Raw genomic sequence first — 18,603 nt, 5'->3', positions numbered from 1 at the left:
TAAGGGACTAGGTTTCCTATTACTGTAACTCATGAGCCCCCATTACTCTTTCCCATTGACAATCAGCTAGCAGCCACAATTATATTTTAGTAAAGGGCATTTACTAAGCAGGTAATGTAAGAACAGCTGGCACAAATAGGAAGAGACATTTACATCAGGAAGATGAGTTCAAATTCAGCCTCAGAAACTTACTAGGTGTGTACCGCTGGACAAGTCACTTAATTCTGTCTGACTCAGTCTCCTTGTCTGTGAGATGGGGGTAATGACAGTACCTACCTCCTGAGGGTGTTGTGAGGATGAAGTGAATTGCTTATATAATTATACTCTCTCTCTCTCTCTCTCTCTCTCTCTCTCTCTCTCTCTCTCTCTCTCTCTCCATATATATATACATATATAGTGTATTATATATATTATATAATTGTGTACTGTCATATATAATGTTAAATAATTATAACAGTAAATATGAAATTTACATATAAATATACAAAATATGTATACATGTAAAATAAAATATTAATAAGATAATAAATATAAAAGTATCTAATAATATACATAGTATATGCCATATATAGTACATAATATATGCAGTATATAATTATATATTATCACATGTAATGTTAAATAATTATAATAATAATATAATAATAACAATAATAATAATAATAACTACGATGATGATGCTATTATAAAATATTTCTCTGAAACCTAGGACTCACTTTCCTTTTCCACACAAAAGATCCCTAGGAAGATTAGAATAAAAATTATAGTAAAATAGTAGTGTCATAAATTTGTGGAGAAGACATATGGCAGAGTTACCTCATAGCTCCTGGTTGCGTTAAGTCTTTTTCTCCCTTTGTAGAGTCCTCATGAGGTATAGCTGGCTTCTGGGCTATGAGAGTTGGATCTTTGTAGCATTTATAGCCATCATCTCTTTACATTATGGGGGCTCATGATCATTGAAGCTGTTGCCAGCTCTGAGTGACTGTATGACTAAGTGAGCTTCTTCTATTGTCATCTTTTACCATTCTAGTGGCCATTGCTACTGTCTCCCCTGACTTCTGCTACCAACTCTAGTCTCTGTGGTGGAAGGGAGTGGAGGGGAGGAGAGGAGGAGAGGAGAAAGATATGCTTCCCCATCCCTTGAAAGCGATTCTGTCTTAGAAGCCTAGCTAGAGATCCTCAAATGTTGGACTGGATTTTGCAGTTCAGAACTGTCATATTCTTATACACAGATAGAAAGATAGGACCATGGGTGTGACAGCTAATAATAAGCTATTGCTTGCATGGCATCATTTGTCTTTATCCAAAGATAAAATTAGTTAAGACCTTGTTCACACTTAACTTATAGTTTTGATTAATTGATTTATTGGAATTTTCAAGGCATTCTCTGATTAATTGGGACAGGAGTACAGATCCCACTCTTACCCTATGGAGAAGATTTTGAGAGATGGATTAGGTGTTATTACAATCAGATGGATTCAGGAATGGTTGGATAGACAGATTCAAAAAGTGGTTGTTAATGGTTTGATGTTACTGTAGTATGAAATCTCTAGGGGAATACCCATAGAGATCTGTCCTTGGTCCTGCCCTATTTAATATTTTGGTTGATGATTTGAACAACAACATGGATGACATGCAGATCATTCAAAGCTGAGAAGGTTACCTACAACCCTGGATGACAAAGTCAGTATACAAAAGAGTACTTAGAGGCTAGATCATCAGCATAGTAATAAATATAAAATCTTGCACTTCCGTACAAAAAATCAATTTCTCAATTATAAGATCAGAGGTATGGACAGAGCCATGGTTGTGAGAGCAATCTAGGGGCTTTAGCAGACTTCAAGCTCAGTATGAGTCAGCAGAGTGATTCAGCAACTAAAAAAGCTAGTAGGACCTTGGACTACATTAAGCAGGACATAGCTTCCCAGAATAGGGAGGTGACAGTCTGTCTATAGTGCACCCTCAACAGCCCTCATCTGAGTACTGAGTTCAGTTCTGGACACAATAGAATGCCTCTGGTGGAGAGGAGAGTGAGCAGGATGATGAAGAGTCTTGAATTCGTCTTGAGGAAGGAATGGGCATGTTTATCCTGAAGAATAGGGCACATGATTGCTATCTTCAAATATCTGAAGTACTATAACATGGAAAAGGATTAGAGGAGTTTTTTTTTTTTTCCATTTAGCCCCAGAGGTCAGCACCTGGTACACTGGGTGGAAGTTACAAAGAAATAACTTTAGACTTAATGTCAAGAAAAACCTCCTGACAATTAGAGTTGTCCTGAAGAGGAATGGGCTGCTTCAAGAGGTGGTGCCTTTCCCTCTCCCTGGAGGTCTTCAAACAAAGGCTAGATGACTTTATCAAAATTATGTTGATTCCTTTGGTGTGAGGCTTGAAGATTGGGAAACTGTAAGTTAGGTGTAAACAAGTTCTTAACCAATTTTATCTTCGGAAAAGACAAATGATGCCATGCAAACAATACCTTATTATTTGCTGGCATACCCATGGTCCTAACTTTCTATCTGTCTACAAAAATAAGACGGTTCTGAAGAGCAAAATCCTGCAGCAGCCCAGCCCAAATTTCAAACTATGTGGTTCTATGTCTGAGTTACCCTGGGAGACTACACATGCTTATTCCAGAAGTTTGTGAAATGACATGGCACGGTGAAAAGGAATATAAACTTAGAGTTAGAGGACCTGGGTTCAAATCCTGACCATCACTCATGAACCTTTGACAAATCACTTAACTGCTCCGGATCTCAGTTTTTTTTTCTATAAAATGAGATTGTTAAACTCAGTGATCACCACCATCTCCTCTGACTCTTGGTCCTGTGCTGCCATTTTCTCAACATGTGTTGGGGAAAGCATTCACAGTACAAAGCATATTCTTTTATAAGTTCTTCAGTGAGAGCAACATGTCATGTTTTGATGGTGGATTTCATTTTTGGAAATAACTAAATATCATTTGGAGTCAAGTCTGGTAATAAAATGGATGATCAGACTTAATAATACGGTTTTGGGTTAAAAACAAAGTGTGAGCATAAAGTTAGGAAATAGATTTTCATGTGTCTCTCAGACTAGCCCTAAGGGCAATTCCAACTGAGAATTCCCAAAACAATTTTGAGCAAAGGATGCTCTGTTAGAATAAATAATATTTCAAGGTGGCTTCCTGGAAGGACAGTGCTCATTAGGATGCATAAGGTCTGCTATGTTCCTTTAAAAAAAAGAACTGGCTCATTACTTGGTAGTCATACCTTGACCATATCCCACATGTGCCTCCACTTGGGTTAATGAACTCCATAAATACAACACCTCCTGTTGAAGCACTATCTTAAATTTATTTGTCCTAAACTTTCTTGGCTCAAGATTCAAAATGAGCCTCCATATCCTGGGGTTTTAGGATTTGGTGAAAAATTATTTTCACTTTACCTGTTGGAAACTTTTGAGGAACAGGGAAGTGCAGTCTAGTGGAAAGAGCACATGACCTGGGTTCAATCCTCATATCTGATGTTTACTGCCCATGTGACCTGAGGGAAGTCAAAATCTCCTTGAACCTCAGTTTCCTCATGTATAAAAATGGGAGCTGCAATAGATGGGTTCCAAGGTCACTATCAACTCTAGATCTGCAATCCTATGAGATTCTTTGGTTCTATTATTCTTCCAATAGAAACTTGAATGTTGCTAATAGCTTGTTATCATTAATGATGATAATAATTTACATGTATATATTACTTTAAGATTTACAAAGTGGACGTCCTGACTCGCGGGGTTCGTGCCGAGGCCCCGATTCCGCGCCCGCCATGGCCGACAAGATGGACATGTCCCTGGACGACATCATTAAACTCAACCGGAGCCAGCGGGGCGGACGCGGCGGGGGCCGGGGCCGAGGCCTGGCCGGAGCCCAGGGCAGCCGCGGCGGCGGGGGCGCGCAGGCGGCAGCCCGCGTGAGCCGAGGCGGGGGCCCCGTTCGGAACAGGCCGGCCATGGCCCGCGGAGGCGCCGGGGGCGGCAGCAGGAACCGACCCGCGCCCTACAGCCGACCAAAACAGCTTCCAGATAAATGGCAACACGACCTGTTCGACAGCGGCTTTGGAGGCGGGGCTGGCGTGGAGACCGGTGGGAAATTGCTGGTCTCCAATCTGGATTTTGGGGTCTCAGATGCGGATATTCAGGAACTATTTGCTGAATTTGGAACTCTGAAAAAGGCAGCTGTACATTATGATCGGTCTGGCCGGAGCTTAGGAACAGCAGATGTTCACTTCGAGCGAAAAGCAGATGCTGTGAAGGCCATGAAACAGTATAACGGAGTCCCTTTGGATGGTCGCCCTATGAATATTCAGCTTGTTACATCACAGATCGATACACAACGAAGACCTACACAGAGTGTAAATAGAGGCGGAATGACTAGAAACCGTGGTTCTGGTGGTTTTGGTGGTGGAGGTGGCACCCGGAGAGGCAGTCGTGGAGGCAATCGAGGAAGAGGCAGAGGGACTGGAAGAAATTCGAAACAACAGCTTTCCGCAGAAGAACTAGATGCACAATTGGATGCTTATAATGCCAGGATGGATACCAGTTAAACTAGCCAACATATTCCCTGCATGGAACAGGACCCAGGAATCTCATTCTTTACCCTTTTCGCTGGAGGGCGGAGTAGAGGACTGTGGCTCTGCTATCAATGATGGATTTGTTTCTTTTATGTTTCGAAATAGGATTTAAAACTCATGTAAAGGTTTTTTTTTTTAATTCTGAAACAGACCTGTTTTGTACCAAGTTATTTTTGGGATAAATTTTACTGGTTGCTGTTGTGGAGAAGGTGTTGTTTTCACCTTTGCCATAATAAAATAGAAATGTGTGTAAAAAAAAAGATTTACAAAGCACTTTACAAATATGATATCATTTTATGCTCACAACAACTCTGAGAAGTAAATGGTATTAATACCATCTACAGATGTTAATACATATGAGAAAAGTAAGGCTGAGAAAAATTAGGTTATTTGCTCAAAGTCACACAGCTGGTAAGTGTCTGATGTGGTATTAGACCTCAAGTCTTCCCCTTCCAAGTCCAACATCTGTTCAAGTGAGATGATGATGATGGTGGTGGTGATGGTGATGATGATGATGGTGATGGTGGTGGTGGTGGTGGTGATAGTATAATAACAATTTATTTTCATATAGTTTCACCTTTCATTAGAGTCCTACTCTAATGTTCACTGTGGCATGAAGGTGATTCTGAGTTCTCCAAGGTTATGCTAGGTGAGAGGAAGCTCTGTCAGGTCATGTCAAGGTGGAAAAGGTCAAAATACACACACACACACACACACACACACACACACACACACACACACACACAGCCAGCTTAGCTGCAGCAGTATAGCACCTAGATGGAGAACTTTTCAGTGCCATGTGCCAGGCATTTCAAACTTCAACCACCACTTTGATCATTGCCCCTCTTGGACTCTCATAGAGACAGTCTAGTTTGAGGAGCTATTGCAATTTTAGTCTATCCTTGCATAGGACATGAGAGCTGCCATATTGGGCATGACCTATAGTCCTATCGAGAGATAGGCAGTCTTTCACAGTGGGATTGTGGAAATGTCTACTTAACTTGGCATCTGCTCCATTGGTTAGGGACTTCTCACAATCAATCCTTATTTCCCAACCCTAGGTGAATATTGATCAGTAAGCATCAGAAAGTTCTGATAGAATCTAACAAAGACCTGGACCCAGAAGCTGTCCATGGTTTATGGGAAGCATTCTAATACTCAGAAAGAATGTCAACAGTGAGGCAAAGGCCTTCTATAGGACAGTTGTATAGAAGCTGAGGGCACCAGAAACAGGTCTTAGGCACAGGGTAACTGTACTTAGTTACTAGAATGGAGATACAAAGTAGGAGGGGGTGGGGAAATACTTATTAATCATTTACTATCTGGTATACTATACTAATGACTTTATAAATATAAACTCATTTGATCCTCACAACAACCTTAGGAGGTAGGTAATACTATTATTCCCATTTACAGTTTGGGAAACTGAGTCATACTAAAGTTGAGTGACTTGCCCAGGCTCGTATAGCTAGTAAGTATCTGAAGCTGGATTTGAATTTAGGTCTTCCTCACTCTAGGCCCAGCTCTCCATCCCCTGTGCCATCTCCTGTCTGCCTAGGATTTGTCTTAACGAACATGAAACCACTTTGGTCAAATCAAGGTTTGGGATTAGAGCAGGACCAGCAGCCAGACTGACATTGCTAAACACCCTAAGTTATAAATCTCTGGGCCTCTATATTTCCATCACCTAGAATCTAGAGTAATTCCAGAGCCTGTTACAAGGCTATGTTTACACTGGGAGTTGAGTGACAGAAGTTTAAGGGAAGTAGCAAACCAGGTAGATAGATAATCATACCAAGAGAAAGTGAGAAGAAATAGAAACGTTAGAATGAGTTTGGATTGAATTGTGGAAGGGGGATCTGAAGTTACTGCAATTCAGGCATCGATATCTGCATAGGCCATCTGAAGCAACTGATTTTAATGCTGCTGTGGCCAAAGTAGTAAAAAAATCTGACTTTAACAATTCTCCCACTTCCCATTCTAAGCTCTTCTTATTCCTCTTGAATAACTGACTGATAAAATTCCTCTACTCTTCACAGCCCTGACCTAGGATTCAAAACTTTTTGATTTCTTTGTTCAATACAATTAAAATTTCCATTCCTTAAATGAGGCTGATTGTGGATAGATGTGCTAATCATTTTGTGACCTAAACAATGAACTCTAAGAATGAATGGCATTTGGCTTTCCTAATAGGTAATACTAAAAATAGGCAGCAAAGAGGGACTAGAAACAGGTCTCCTGACACCTTTCATTCATTCATTCATTTTTTTTATTCACCAGTCACTAAGCACCTGTATCGTACAGTACGTTGTGCTATAGTGGAGAAGATAGACATTTTCTATGAGACCAGACTACTACTGTCCTCAAGAAACTCACAGTCTAAGAGGGGGCCATAGGTAAATACATACACATATATATGTATATATATATATATATGTATATATGTGTGTGTATGTTTGTATATATATGTGTATATATATATACACATATATACATATACACACAGAATCACTGGATTATAGTTAAACAGCTGGAAGTGCTCTCAAAGGCCATCTAATCCAACTCCCTCATTTTATAACTGATGAAACAGATAGAAAGAGATGAATGACTTTTCCAAGTTCAGAGGTAGGATTTATAGCCAAGTCCTCTGACTTTAGACCCAATGTTCTCTCCCATGTTCCACACTGTATCCAAATATATTTACATTCTGGACATTCATCATAATGTAGTGATTAAGGCACTGAATATGCCATCAAAAGATCCAGGCCTCCACTGACATTGACCTCTCTAAACCTGAACTTTCTCATCTGCAGAATCATGGTAATCATCACCATTTATATCCTGCTTTAAGGTTTTCAAAGCACCTTACAAACACTACCTTTTTTTTCCATTCTAACAACAACCTTGGGAGTTAGGTGCTAATATTATCCCCATTTTACAGTTGAGGAAGCTGGAACAGTTAAGTGATTTGCCTAGGGTCACACAGCTAGTAAGGGTATGAGCCTGGGCTTGAAAGCAGGTCTTTCTGACTTCTTCAGAACTTAAGGCATTAAATAAATATGAGAACTTATTTTTTTCATAGACTAAACCTGCACACAGTGTTTTAGGTTTTTAATAAGAAAAGGATACTGTTTTCTTCAAACACTCTTCCTGTGATGCCCAACATTGAAGTTACTCTTACAATGCACTCTCACTTTTAACACCAGTTACTTGTTGCTTTGGTCTACCTTTTTAATACCAGTGGTGCTACATGGTAGTTTGTAATGAAACACTTCGATCTTAGAATAATCTAAATGACATGTAACCCAAATGGCAATTAGTAGACATAGGGTGTGTGGATTCAGGCCATATCATGTTACCAAGAAGACATGCAAAAAAGTGACATAAAAAGACATTATAAGGGTTTATATGACTTGAAAAAGACATAGGTTAATCATATACTAGATAGTCCAAAAGACTCAGTATAGTTTTAAGCAATTTTTAAAAAGCTTAAAACTGCCCTAAGACTTTTGGGACACCTTGTATCTAGAGTGAGAGATAGAAGACAGACAGCCAGAGCTATCAGATAGAAGGGAAAGAGAATCAGGCAGGTGTCCACTACACCATTTAGATCCTGATTGCCCAGTGAATGATCCACATTCCAATTGCAGATTCATCAGAAAACCAGGGCGTAACCAGAGCAGTCACTCATCTATCTAGCCTGCTACTTGCTAACTTCCAGTTCTTTCCACCTAAAACAGCAGCCCTCAGGATCTAGACCTCAAGAGACCATTGCACTACCATGGGGGAGTAAATCTACTCAGTTTTGGACTGCACCTTGGGACACAGCCCTCCTTTTGGGAGAATAAGCAAGTGAGTAGGAAATTCACCTGAGCCACCATGCCATGCTTCAGATCCCATCTATTCATCTACTAGGAAACCAGAGCCTAGTCAAAGCAGGCCTCTTGCCAACCATTCTGCTCCTACATGCATACTGGCTCCCTGCCCTGCATTCTACCTTTTGCTCTTGCTCTGGAAGCAGTAATCAAATAATTTTTGCTGCCATTATTAGAAAGAGAATGGCAATCAACTGCCCTTATAATCTCCGGGATGCCTCAGAACACAACTCTTTCCTGGTCATCTGAGTATGTGTTGTATCTCCCAATTAGAATGTAAGTTCCTTGAGAGCAAGGGTTGCCTTACTTTTTTTTATTTATATGCCCAGTGACTTGCTTAGTTTCTAGTACATGCAAATAGTAAGTACTTTTTGAAGAGGACCATGATATCAGGAAAATGATGAGGACTGTGCAGGGTCACCAGCCTCACTTTCTCCTTCAGAGCCATCTGGATCTAGTGGCCTGATATTCACCAGGATGACTGGAGATGGCCCAGGATGCAATGGCATGAAGGACAAACACAACCTGTGAGTAGTCTGAAATGCCTGAATGAGTACCCAGCCAGGTGGGTAACTCAGCTCATCCTTTCCCTCTCCTCCTCTCCAAAGGAAGGTAAATTTTTTTTTTTTAACCTAAAAGCATTTTATTGTTTGTCAACTACACGAGAACCACGGAGAGACCAGATCACAAAGGACAAGCTTGGGCCCAGGGTGTGCACACAGCAAGGGAGCTCAGGCGAAGGTGGACCCATTCCAGCCCACGTTGGCTGCATTCATGTCGTAGTAATTGATATAAATCCTGTCCCCGGGAATTTTGAGGTGCTTGGTGAGCTGTACGCCTTGTTCTGGGGCCCGCCGATCTTGCCGATGCTGTGCAGGCTGCACAGAGCGCACGGGTCCGAGGAGCCCCCGAAGGACATCAGCTGCTCCGCCGCGATGTGCACTGCGATGTACTGGGCGGGCTTGCCCGTGGCCTTAGCCAGCTGCGTCGTGAGCTCGCTCAGCAGGGAGTCGGGCACCGCGGAGCGCGGCACATTGGTCTGAACCACGAGTATCGGCATGTTGGCGGGGGTTCCGACGGGCGGCGGCGCGGGGAGGCAGGAGCGGGCCTGGGCCGAGCAGGAGACGGCAATCGGGCCGGGCTGTGCTAAGCGAGCCTCAGCACGTCCGCACCCACCGAGCACCGCGACGGACCCCGGAAGGTAAATTTTGATGGCTTAAAGTTCCCCAGTTAACTTGGGGTTTACTGGCTAGATTCCTGCCTTCCTATCTTTCTTTTCTCTTTTGTTTCCCTTCCTTCCTTCCTTCCTTTCTTCCTTCCGACCTCCCTCCTTCTCTCTCTCTCTCTCTCTCTCTCTCTCTCTCTCTCTCTCTCTCTCTCTCTCTCTTTCTTTCTTTCTTTCTTTCTTTCCACTCATTTCACTCTGAAGCTCATAGATTGGATCACAATAGGTCCCTGGCCAAGCTCCATTTAATGGCTATATTTTGGGAGCTCTTGGCTCTGAGTGAATGTCAACGGTAACTGTTTTTCTTTTGACTAGCAACCCTGAGAGTCTTCCCCTCTCGGTTTGAATTTTTTTTTCTAATTAAAGAAGCCATCCTCTGACTCACTTCTTAAAGAGGCCTATTCACTGAATGAGGTTTTACCTCACTCAAAGTGAGAACCTGAAAAGGCCTTAGATTAAAAAGGCCAGAGTCTCCCATTGCATCCTGGGCTATCTCCAGTCATCCTGGTGAATATCAGGCCACTGGACCCAGATGGCTCTGGAGGAGAAAGTAAGGCTGGTGTCCTTGCACAGCCCTGCCTCACTCAAATCAAAGTCAACTGCAAGTCATGTCATCATTTTCCTGATGTCATGGTCCTCTTTAAAAATGAAGGACAAGCGCAATAGTAAGTGCTTAATAGATGTTTGGTTTTTTTTCTTTTTCTTTCTTTTCCCCCTCTTCTTCCTTTTGCCTCCTTCCTTCCTTCCTTCCTTCCTTCCTTCCTTCCTTCCTTCCTTCCTTCCTTTCTCTTTCTTTCCTTCTTTCTTTCTTTCTTTCTTTCTTTTTTTCTTTCTTTCTTTCTTTCTTTCTTTCTTTCTTTCTTTCTTTCTTTCTTTCTTTCTTTCTCATAATGGAAAGATCACCGTATTTCATAAAGCTGAGTTCAAATTCCAACTTTGCTATTAACTGCCTGTGTGATCTTGGTCAAGTCACCTATCTCTTGGGTTCTCAGTTTCTTCATCTGTAAAATGAGGGAGCTGAACTAGATGATCCCAAGTTTTCTTCCAAATCTGAATCTTATTATACTATAATTATAAGAAAATATAGGTAAGAAATGTGTAGCATAAAAAGGCACAGAGGTGTTTTTGTTGGCTGAATATCCACACAGATAAAATCACCGTTCCAACACTGTCAAATGTCAAAGACCATTGGGGTGATGTCTTCAGAGAACATCCTACACAGTGATTACCAGGTGTCTTCCTGGAGTCCTACATAACCCATTGCTCAGAGATGATTTTCCTACAAGTCTGACCTGACACTTACCTACACTGAGGTTGATCTGACACTTTCCTGCTCACTCACACGGCCTTGCAGATATTCTCATAGTTATGTACATCAGTCTGCCATTTCACTACCCTAAAAACCTCCTGCAGAATTGGAGATGTCATTGTGTGCTCCTGGGGCATTTATAAAGAGTCATCCTTCATATCCAATGATACAGAATTTTTCTGGTGATGCTCCTCAGCAGTCTTTACTTACCTAAAAGGATTTCATAGACTGTAGAACTGATCAATTAATCCAACCACCTCATTTTATACATAATGAAACTGAAGCCCTAATGGGAAAAGTAATTTGCTCAGGACTCCTCACTAACAGATCTGGGCCTAGAACCCTGTTCTACTGACCCCCAAGTATTTTACACCTACATTTGGAAGTTAGTCTGCCATGAAATTAAGGGGGTTCAGAGGAAGTCCCCTCTCATCCAGATCTTTATCTTTAGCACTACGCTGGGTTAAAGAAAAGAATGTTATACAATGGAAGAACTACTGGCTCTAGACTCAAATTAAATTAAAATTCCACCTCTGACACTTAATACCTGTGTAACCTTGGGAAAGTGACTTAACCAGTGACTCTGTTTCCATATCTGTAAGATGAGGAGGTTTGACTGAGCTACTGGCCAACTCCAGATCTATCATGTGTTCCCAATTCAAAACATACTGCTGGGCAAACAAGCAAATAAATAAGCTGGAGAGACAGGAAGTATCTCCCAGTGAGTATCAGCTTCGCTCTGATGCACCCTTTCCTAGTTGATGCATTTTGATTTATTTTGGTCTGTAGGAAGAGAAGAGAGTGGAGATGTTTGATGAATCATCCCACAGGTTTTTAACAGTAGAGCTGATGGCTTGAAGTTGCTTCCAAAGGGAATTCATTATGTATGCTGTGGTAGAAAAGAAGCTGAGTTAGTCTGGAGGCTCAAAGAATGTCATGTTCTTGTCGTGATGAATAAGTATTAATTGATGATAATGGATGCTTTTTAAAAGTTAGTGATGATGTATTTGGGAGAAAAACAGGAATCAGGATAAAAACATTTGTGGGAGGCAGAGTGCAGTTACTGAAAATAAAGAAAACCAGGAAAATGGTGATAGGTATGACTGCAGTTATCTATGGGCTCAGGAATTTCCAAAGTTTTGATCAAAGTTTAAATGACACTCATCAGGACATTAAAATCTGCAAAATTCTGTGATACCTTACTTTTCTAATGAAATCTTTCAGGGCAGCTTCATGTCCCCTCCCCTAGGGTGAGTAACACTGATGGGAATCTCCTCGGAGGTCTTTAAAAAACGTAGACAATACCCCTTGCATTGGGAGGATCTCTGCTTTGGGACTAGATGGTCTCAGAGATGCCTTCCAAATCTGAGAGTCTCTAAGTCTATTAGCTTCCTAGCTAGGAGCCTTTTCAATTGCCACAAATTCTTCCTTAAATTCTTTTTTCTTCCCTAGAATAATCTTTCAAACCAAAATAAAAAGTACCAGATCCACCATCTTTTATCAAAGCCACTGTACACTGCCATTTACTTTTGGCTTTCTTTTAAACCAATGGGGGGGGTCACAAGAAAAATAGGTTTTGATGCGTTCCTCATAAAGAAAATTTTCTAGCAATCAGAGTTTTCGAACAATGGAAGGAGCTGCCTTGTGATAACTACTAAGCCATAGGATCATAGAGTTAGAGCCAGAAAAAAAAAAAAATAAAAAAAATTTAGAGACTACCCCTCCCACATCCTACAACTGAAAAAGTTGAGATTCAGGAAAGATGCATGACTTTCCCAAGGTCACAGGTAGTAAACAACAGAACTAGGATCTGAATACAGGCTTTAACCTCCAAAGTCAGCACTCTTTTCACCAAAACAAATGTGTACTTTTAAAAGGCCTACTATGTGCATACAGATTATGATGTTCCCACCTACCGGACTGAAGAAGGTGGATGGATGATCAACCACTTTGTAAATAGGATTCCTGTATTGAGTGGGAGGTTGGAAGAAGTGACCCCTCAGATCCTTCCCAGCTCTGAGATGCCATGAATACTTGTTAAGGTTTTCTAGGAGAATTTTTTTCCCATTGTCTTCAAGAATTCTGTGTCCAACCCTGTCCGCCTCTCCAATCAGGGTACTGAAAGCCACAGATTGCTGCATAGAAAAAAAGGGAACAGACGTGTGAGAGAAAGGAGAAATATTACTCTGTGGCTCCTGGTGCTTCATCAAAACACAGGCCTTGTGAAATGACGGCAGACATTAGTAATCGCCAAAGCTCTGGCCTTATTTATAGATTTCTGGGAAAGATAAATACTGTACATGCACATTCTAATTAAGGCCAAGGCATCCCAGCATGCATAGCTCTGCATCTCATTTCCCTTGTCATTACTACCAGGACTCTCATATTTTCTGTGGCAGCCATGGCCCAGAATTATTAGTGGTGTCATGCCAAATGAAATGGATAGACTTCGAACTCGGCCACAGGGCACTGGAGCCTAGGCCATCTTTCTTTACACCCCTCTCCCTGCTGCACCCCCAACCCCATTATTCTGTGCACACTTAGTAATTTAGTAACTGCACACTTGCATCCTACCCTTGCTTCTGATGGCTACTTGATAGACTTAGTGTCACAATATTGACCCAGGTTTCATGGCTTTTGCCATGTGGGCCAGAGAATATCATTGGTCTTAAGCTCTAGTGGTGTATACTAGCAGGATATTTTTGGTGAAGTGAGTTTGTACCACCAATAATGGAAGATGTCTTTCAAAGAAATTTCATTTTTTGTTACTCACTTAACAATTACTTATTGTTATTTGTGGAGGCAATCAGGGTTAAGTGACTTTCCCAGGGTCACACAGCTAGTAAGTGTCTGAGTTCAGATTTGAACTCGGGCCCTCCTAACTCCAAGGCTGGTGCTCTATCCATTGCACCACCCAGCTGCCCTTTAACAATTATTTAAAAAACAGAGACATTTTGCATGTTCACAACATTTCTCCTATATAGCACCTTCGATAGCCACAACTCTAATTTAGGCCCTCATTAGCTCTAGACTAGACTATTACAATAACCTTGTCTCATCTCACCCCATTCCAATTCATCTTCCATTCAGCTGCCAAAATGATTTTTTTAAGTGTAAGTTTGGCCAGATCACCCTCCCACCCTCTGCCTTCCTTTCCACATTTTAAGGAGTCCCAGTGGTGGCTCCCTACATCTTCTGGGAACAAACATAATCATTTTTCTAGTCTTACATTTCCTTCTTTCCTCTACCCCTAGCCTACCTGCAGATCTATGACTGGAATGCTGTATTTCCCATCTTTGCAATGGATGTCTTCATGCATGGAAGATTCTACCACCTCACCTCAACCTCTTAGATTTCACTGACCTTGAAGATTCATCTCAAAGCCCACCTTCCCCACAAGGCCTTTCCCACTCCACACCCTTACACACACACACACACACACACACACACACACACGTTACTAATACCTTTCCCTTTTGGATTATCTCCCATCTAATCCATATATGTCTTGTATGTATCTATTTATATGTTGTCTCCTCCATTAGAATATAAGCTACTTGAGGGCAGTAACAATTTTTTTTCCTTTCTTTACATGCTTAGTACTTCACAGTTCCTGGAACATAGAGACCATTTAATGAAATGCATGTTGATTGGCTAATATACAAAAAAATACCAAAAAAGAAGAGTATTTAAGAATCAACAGACTTTTCATATTTATGAAAATACTTGCCATATATGTATGAAACAAATGCATATTAAATTTAAGTTAGCTACAAAATTCCTCTATTTGTTTGTGCTTTCTTCTGACCTTTCCAATTTAATTCACATCAGTCAAGTACCCACTAGAACTGGTACCATATAAGGGATCTGATTCCACCCCACACCAAAGAACTCACTATGATCTAGGTTCAATCTAGGTTTATAGCATCATAAGGCTAGAGCTAAGAGGGACCCTAGAGGTCTGCCAGTCCAGCTCCCATGTGCTATAAAGGCAGAACCGAGACCCAGAAATGGGAAGTGAGTTGCCCAAAGTCACACAGGTAATAAATCGTCAAGCCAGGATTGGAATCTGGGTATTGTACAACATTGTCCAGATCTTCTCTTTCCATGTACAAGTACAATCCTATTTCAATGGATACTTTTTATAACTTCCCATATATAACTATTTCTATAGCCTGAATAAAAGTCAATAGAACTTTGATGAAGTGCATATATGATTTTTTTAAATAAAAGTTTCATTGATACCTCACTTTTTTTTGCATTGCTATTACTTCCCAGTGACCCCTCCTCAAAACTCTCTATCTCTGTCTCTTTCTGTCTATCTGCCTCTCACACACACAGACACACAGACACACAGACACACACACACGCTCACACACACACATGCACACACGCTCCCTCAAAGTAATGTAGCTATGCAAAACAAATCAACATCTTGGCCATTTCAAACAATGTATACTTCATTCTGCACCTGTGGTCTACCACTTTTCCATGGAGAGGAGCAGAGCATGCTTTGCTGTGAGCCCCTGTGAAGTCAAAATTAGTAACTATATTGATCAGAAATCTGCTCTCTTTCAATAAAGTCAGTCTTTTTCGAGCCATTAAAGAATATTTTCTGTGATACTATTGCAGCCGAATGTACCATCTGGCCACTATTTGAGGCCCATATTTCATGCACCGCAGGTCAAGAATTCCCAAGGTAAAGGTTGCCATTATATCCCACCCCACATCCAGTATCCTACTTCGTTCTTTCACCCAACTAAACTAAACTATCCATTGTTTAAGCAAGTATATTAATTTATAAGGAAAAAAGCATAAATTCAGAAATATTACTGAGGTTTAAGGCAGCCAAAAGTAACTATAGAAAAAAAAAAGGTACCTAGTACAGACTGGATTATGGCCAAGCTCACTTATGTAGCCTTCATAGCTAAAAGTCAGTAAGGATTCGCTGCCTTCACTCCAACACACAGACACAGGCACAGACACACACAGACACACAGACACACAGACACACACACACGCAATGGTGGAGATTTGAAAACTGCCTCTTTGTGGTAAATAAATGTGTGTGCGTGTGTGTGTGTGTGTGTGTGTGTGTGTGTGTGTGTATGTGTGTGTATGTGTGTGTGAGAGACAGAGAGACAGAAAGAGACAGAGACTGTGTGTGTGTGTATGTGATTACACAGGCTTTAGAATAAATGACCAGTAAAACATCCAATCCTCTTTAGAAAATGGTAGCATTGCCATCCCATTTAATCAATGGTAACAAATACGTATCCAATAAAGACATTGATATGTATATAACATACATATGTAAGGGGCCATTCCAAACCGAATAATCTGAGGGAGCCAGAGTTTTCTAATATCATCCACAAAAGGCCACAATAAATATATTTTTAAAAATTTCATGCAAATGATATACCATCTAATATCATTGTCTGCTCCCGCTGACAACATGGAACATACGTGAAATAACATCTCAAGATTCAGTTAGTGTCATAGGATCAGTGGGAATGGGAAATAACTTTCTTGAGAGACTGGTTAGGTGCCTAGGTGGAGTGATTGGAAAAGAATAGGGTTGGAGACAGCCTGGGGCTGCGCATAGCCTAAGCCATGGTCTAAGAAATCTGAGTGTTCCAATATAGGACAGGAGTGAGATGAGCTAAGGGATTGGGACAGTCATGAAGTATGGGGTCAGAACCGAGTAGAGCCAAATCAATGCAGAGACAGTCACCTTATCAGGGGCAGAAGCTCTAAAGTAGAGCTGGATGGTGCTCATCAAAAGGATGAGGATGAGATGGGGCAAGGAGGAGCAACGTGGGATAATTCTAGAAATAAGGCAACGAAAGAGGTTCCAAGGAAGTTGTAGACTGAGTCAAGATGAGATCAAGGATTAAGCCAAGTTATGGGAAGTTGGCGTAATGGCCTAGGAAGGAGTAAGTGAGCTGACTCTTAGGCATAGCTATGACAGAGCTAGGCAGAGCAGCAGGCAGGCAGGACTGGACTGTATCTTAAAAATATGATTTGCTATCACTAGTTGGATAAACAGCTCCAAAGAATCTCTGCGATGAAATGTCATTATAACATAACAGAATTTGTAATAATAACTAATGATAATAGCTAGCATTTATATAGTGCTTTGAGATTTCAAAACACTTTATCTGTGTTATCTGACTTGATCCTCATATCAGCTCTGTGATGGACATGCTATTATGATCCCCATTTTACAGATAAGGAAACTGAGGCTGAGAGGCAAAATGACTTGCCCCGGGTCACACAGCTAGTAAATATCTGAGGCAGGATTCACTTGAGTCTTCTTGAGTTCCTACTACTTCACTACCTGACAGTGTTTAGAATCAGAGAACAGAGATGTGAGTTCCCACTTCATTACCCTTTACCCATGGAATACTGGAAAGTCATAAAATCACGGTGATAGAATATTCATAGTGGAAAGTGGCTGCAGGTAGCATATATACCAATTCTTTTTTACAGAGAAAAAAACTGAGGTCCGGACAGTAAAGTGTCCTGCTGATGACCACATAGGGCTCAAGTGTAGAGGTAGGACCAGGATTTTCATTTAACTGCTTAGAAGTTGTTATAGATAGGAATAAGAGAACATTCTGAGTCCTTATCTTCTTCCTGCTAAGGCTAGGGGGAGAGAGAGAGAGAGAGAGAGAGAGCCAGAGAGAGACAGAGAGAGACGGACAGACAGAGACAGACAAAGACAGACAGAGACAGACAGACAGAGACAGAGAGAAACAGAGACAGAGACAGAGAGAGAGACAGAGACAGAGAGAGATGGAGAGGCACGGTGAGACAGAAACAAAGATAGACAGAGACAGACAAACATGGAGAGACACAGAGACACAGACAGAGATAGAGAGACAGAGGGAGAGTAAGATGGGGGAGGAAGAGAGAGACAGAGAAGGAGAGAGAGGGAGGGAGAGAGAGAGACAGAGATAGAGAGACAGAGGATGGAAAGACTACAAACTCCAACACCCACACAAGAGCAGAAGAGAGAAGGAGAAGGATTGCTCCCAGTTTCTCCTAGGGGAAATCTAACTTGAAGTCAAATTGAAAATCTGTCTGAATGTGAGCTGCTCTTCCTTCCAAGATCTCTGCCCAAGACTCCAAATGGAACTGAGTCAAGTAAATACATAAGTGTCTCTATCAATCTACAGTCAGTTTTGGATAGACACACGCCTATGGAGTGGGGCAATTGTGTTCATTGAGTATGGTTATTCCAAACGTGTTGAAACAAAAATAACATGTAAGCTATTTGAGTATAATCCCTTTCTTCTCACCCCTGACAACAAGATTTACCTTCTCAATTATGTTTCTTTTAAAAATACGCTTTATTGATATCATTTTTTACATTGCCCCTACTTCCCACTGTATTCCCTGCCCAGCTCATCTAACCTCCTAGCTTCTGCTGTAGGACTTTACTCTCTCCCCCTGTCTCTCTGTCTGTGTGTCTGTTTGTCTCTCTCCCTTCACTCTCTCTCTCTCTCTCTCTCTCTCTCTCTCTCTCTCTCTCTCTCTCTCTTTTTCTCTCTCTCCCCTCCCTTCCCCCATGTCTTTCCCTCCCCTCCT

At 41.3% G+C, this 18,603-nt stretch overlaps 1 protein-coding gene and 2 pseudogenes across 1 annotated transcript; 1 reads left to right on the top strand and 2 right to left on the bottom strand.

The window, feature by feature from the left end:
• LOC118846819 overlaps window positions 1-3,799 on the bottom strand; it is a 32,513-nt pseudogene extending 28,714 nt beyond the window's left edge.
• LOC118847827 (THO complex subunit 4-like) lies at window positions 3,777-4,806 on the top strand. Its single transcript, XM_036756466.1, has one exon. It carries the CDS (start codon window positions 3,798-3,800, stop codon window positions 4,572-4,574), a length of 777 nt encoding a protein of 258 aa, XP_036612361.1. The 5' UTR covers window positions 3,777-3,797; the 3' UTR covers window positions 4,575-4,806.
• A 4,287-nt stretch (window positions 4,807-9,093) lies between these two features.
• Window positions 9,094-9,668, bottom strand: LOC118847978 (annotated as a pseudogene).
• Between the last annotated feature and the right edge of the window lie 8,935 nt (window positions 9,669-18,603).

The sequence above is a fragment of the Trichosurus vulpecula genome, chromosome 4, assembly GCF_011100635.1.
Source record: "Trichosurus vulpecula isolate mTriVul1 chromosome 4, mTriVul1.pri, whole genome shotgun sequence".
Classification (NCBI taxonomy): Eukaryota; Metazoa; Chordata; class Mammalia; order Diprotodontia; family Phalangeridae; genus Trichosurus; species Trichosurus vulpecula.
Note: the sequence above shows the minus strand (reverse complement) of the source record. Positions and strands in the feature narration are given on the sequence as shown.

Coding starts and splice junctions, on each gene's coding strand:
- LOC118847827 (XM_036756466.1), top strand. CDS start 3,798: ATGGCCGACAAGATGGACATGTCCCTGGACGACATCATTAAACTCAAC.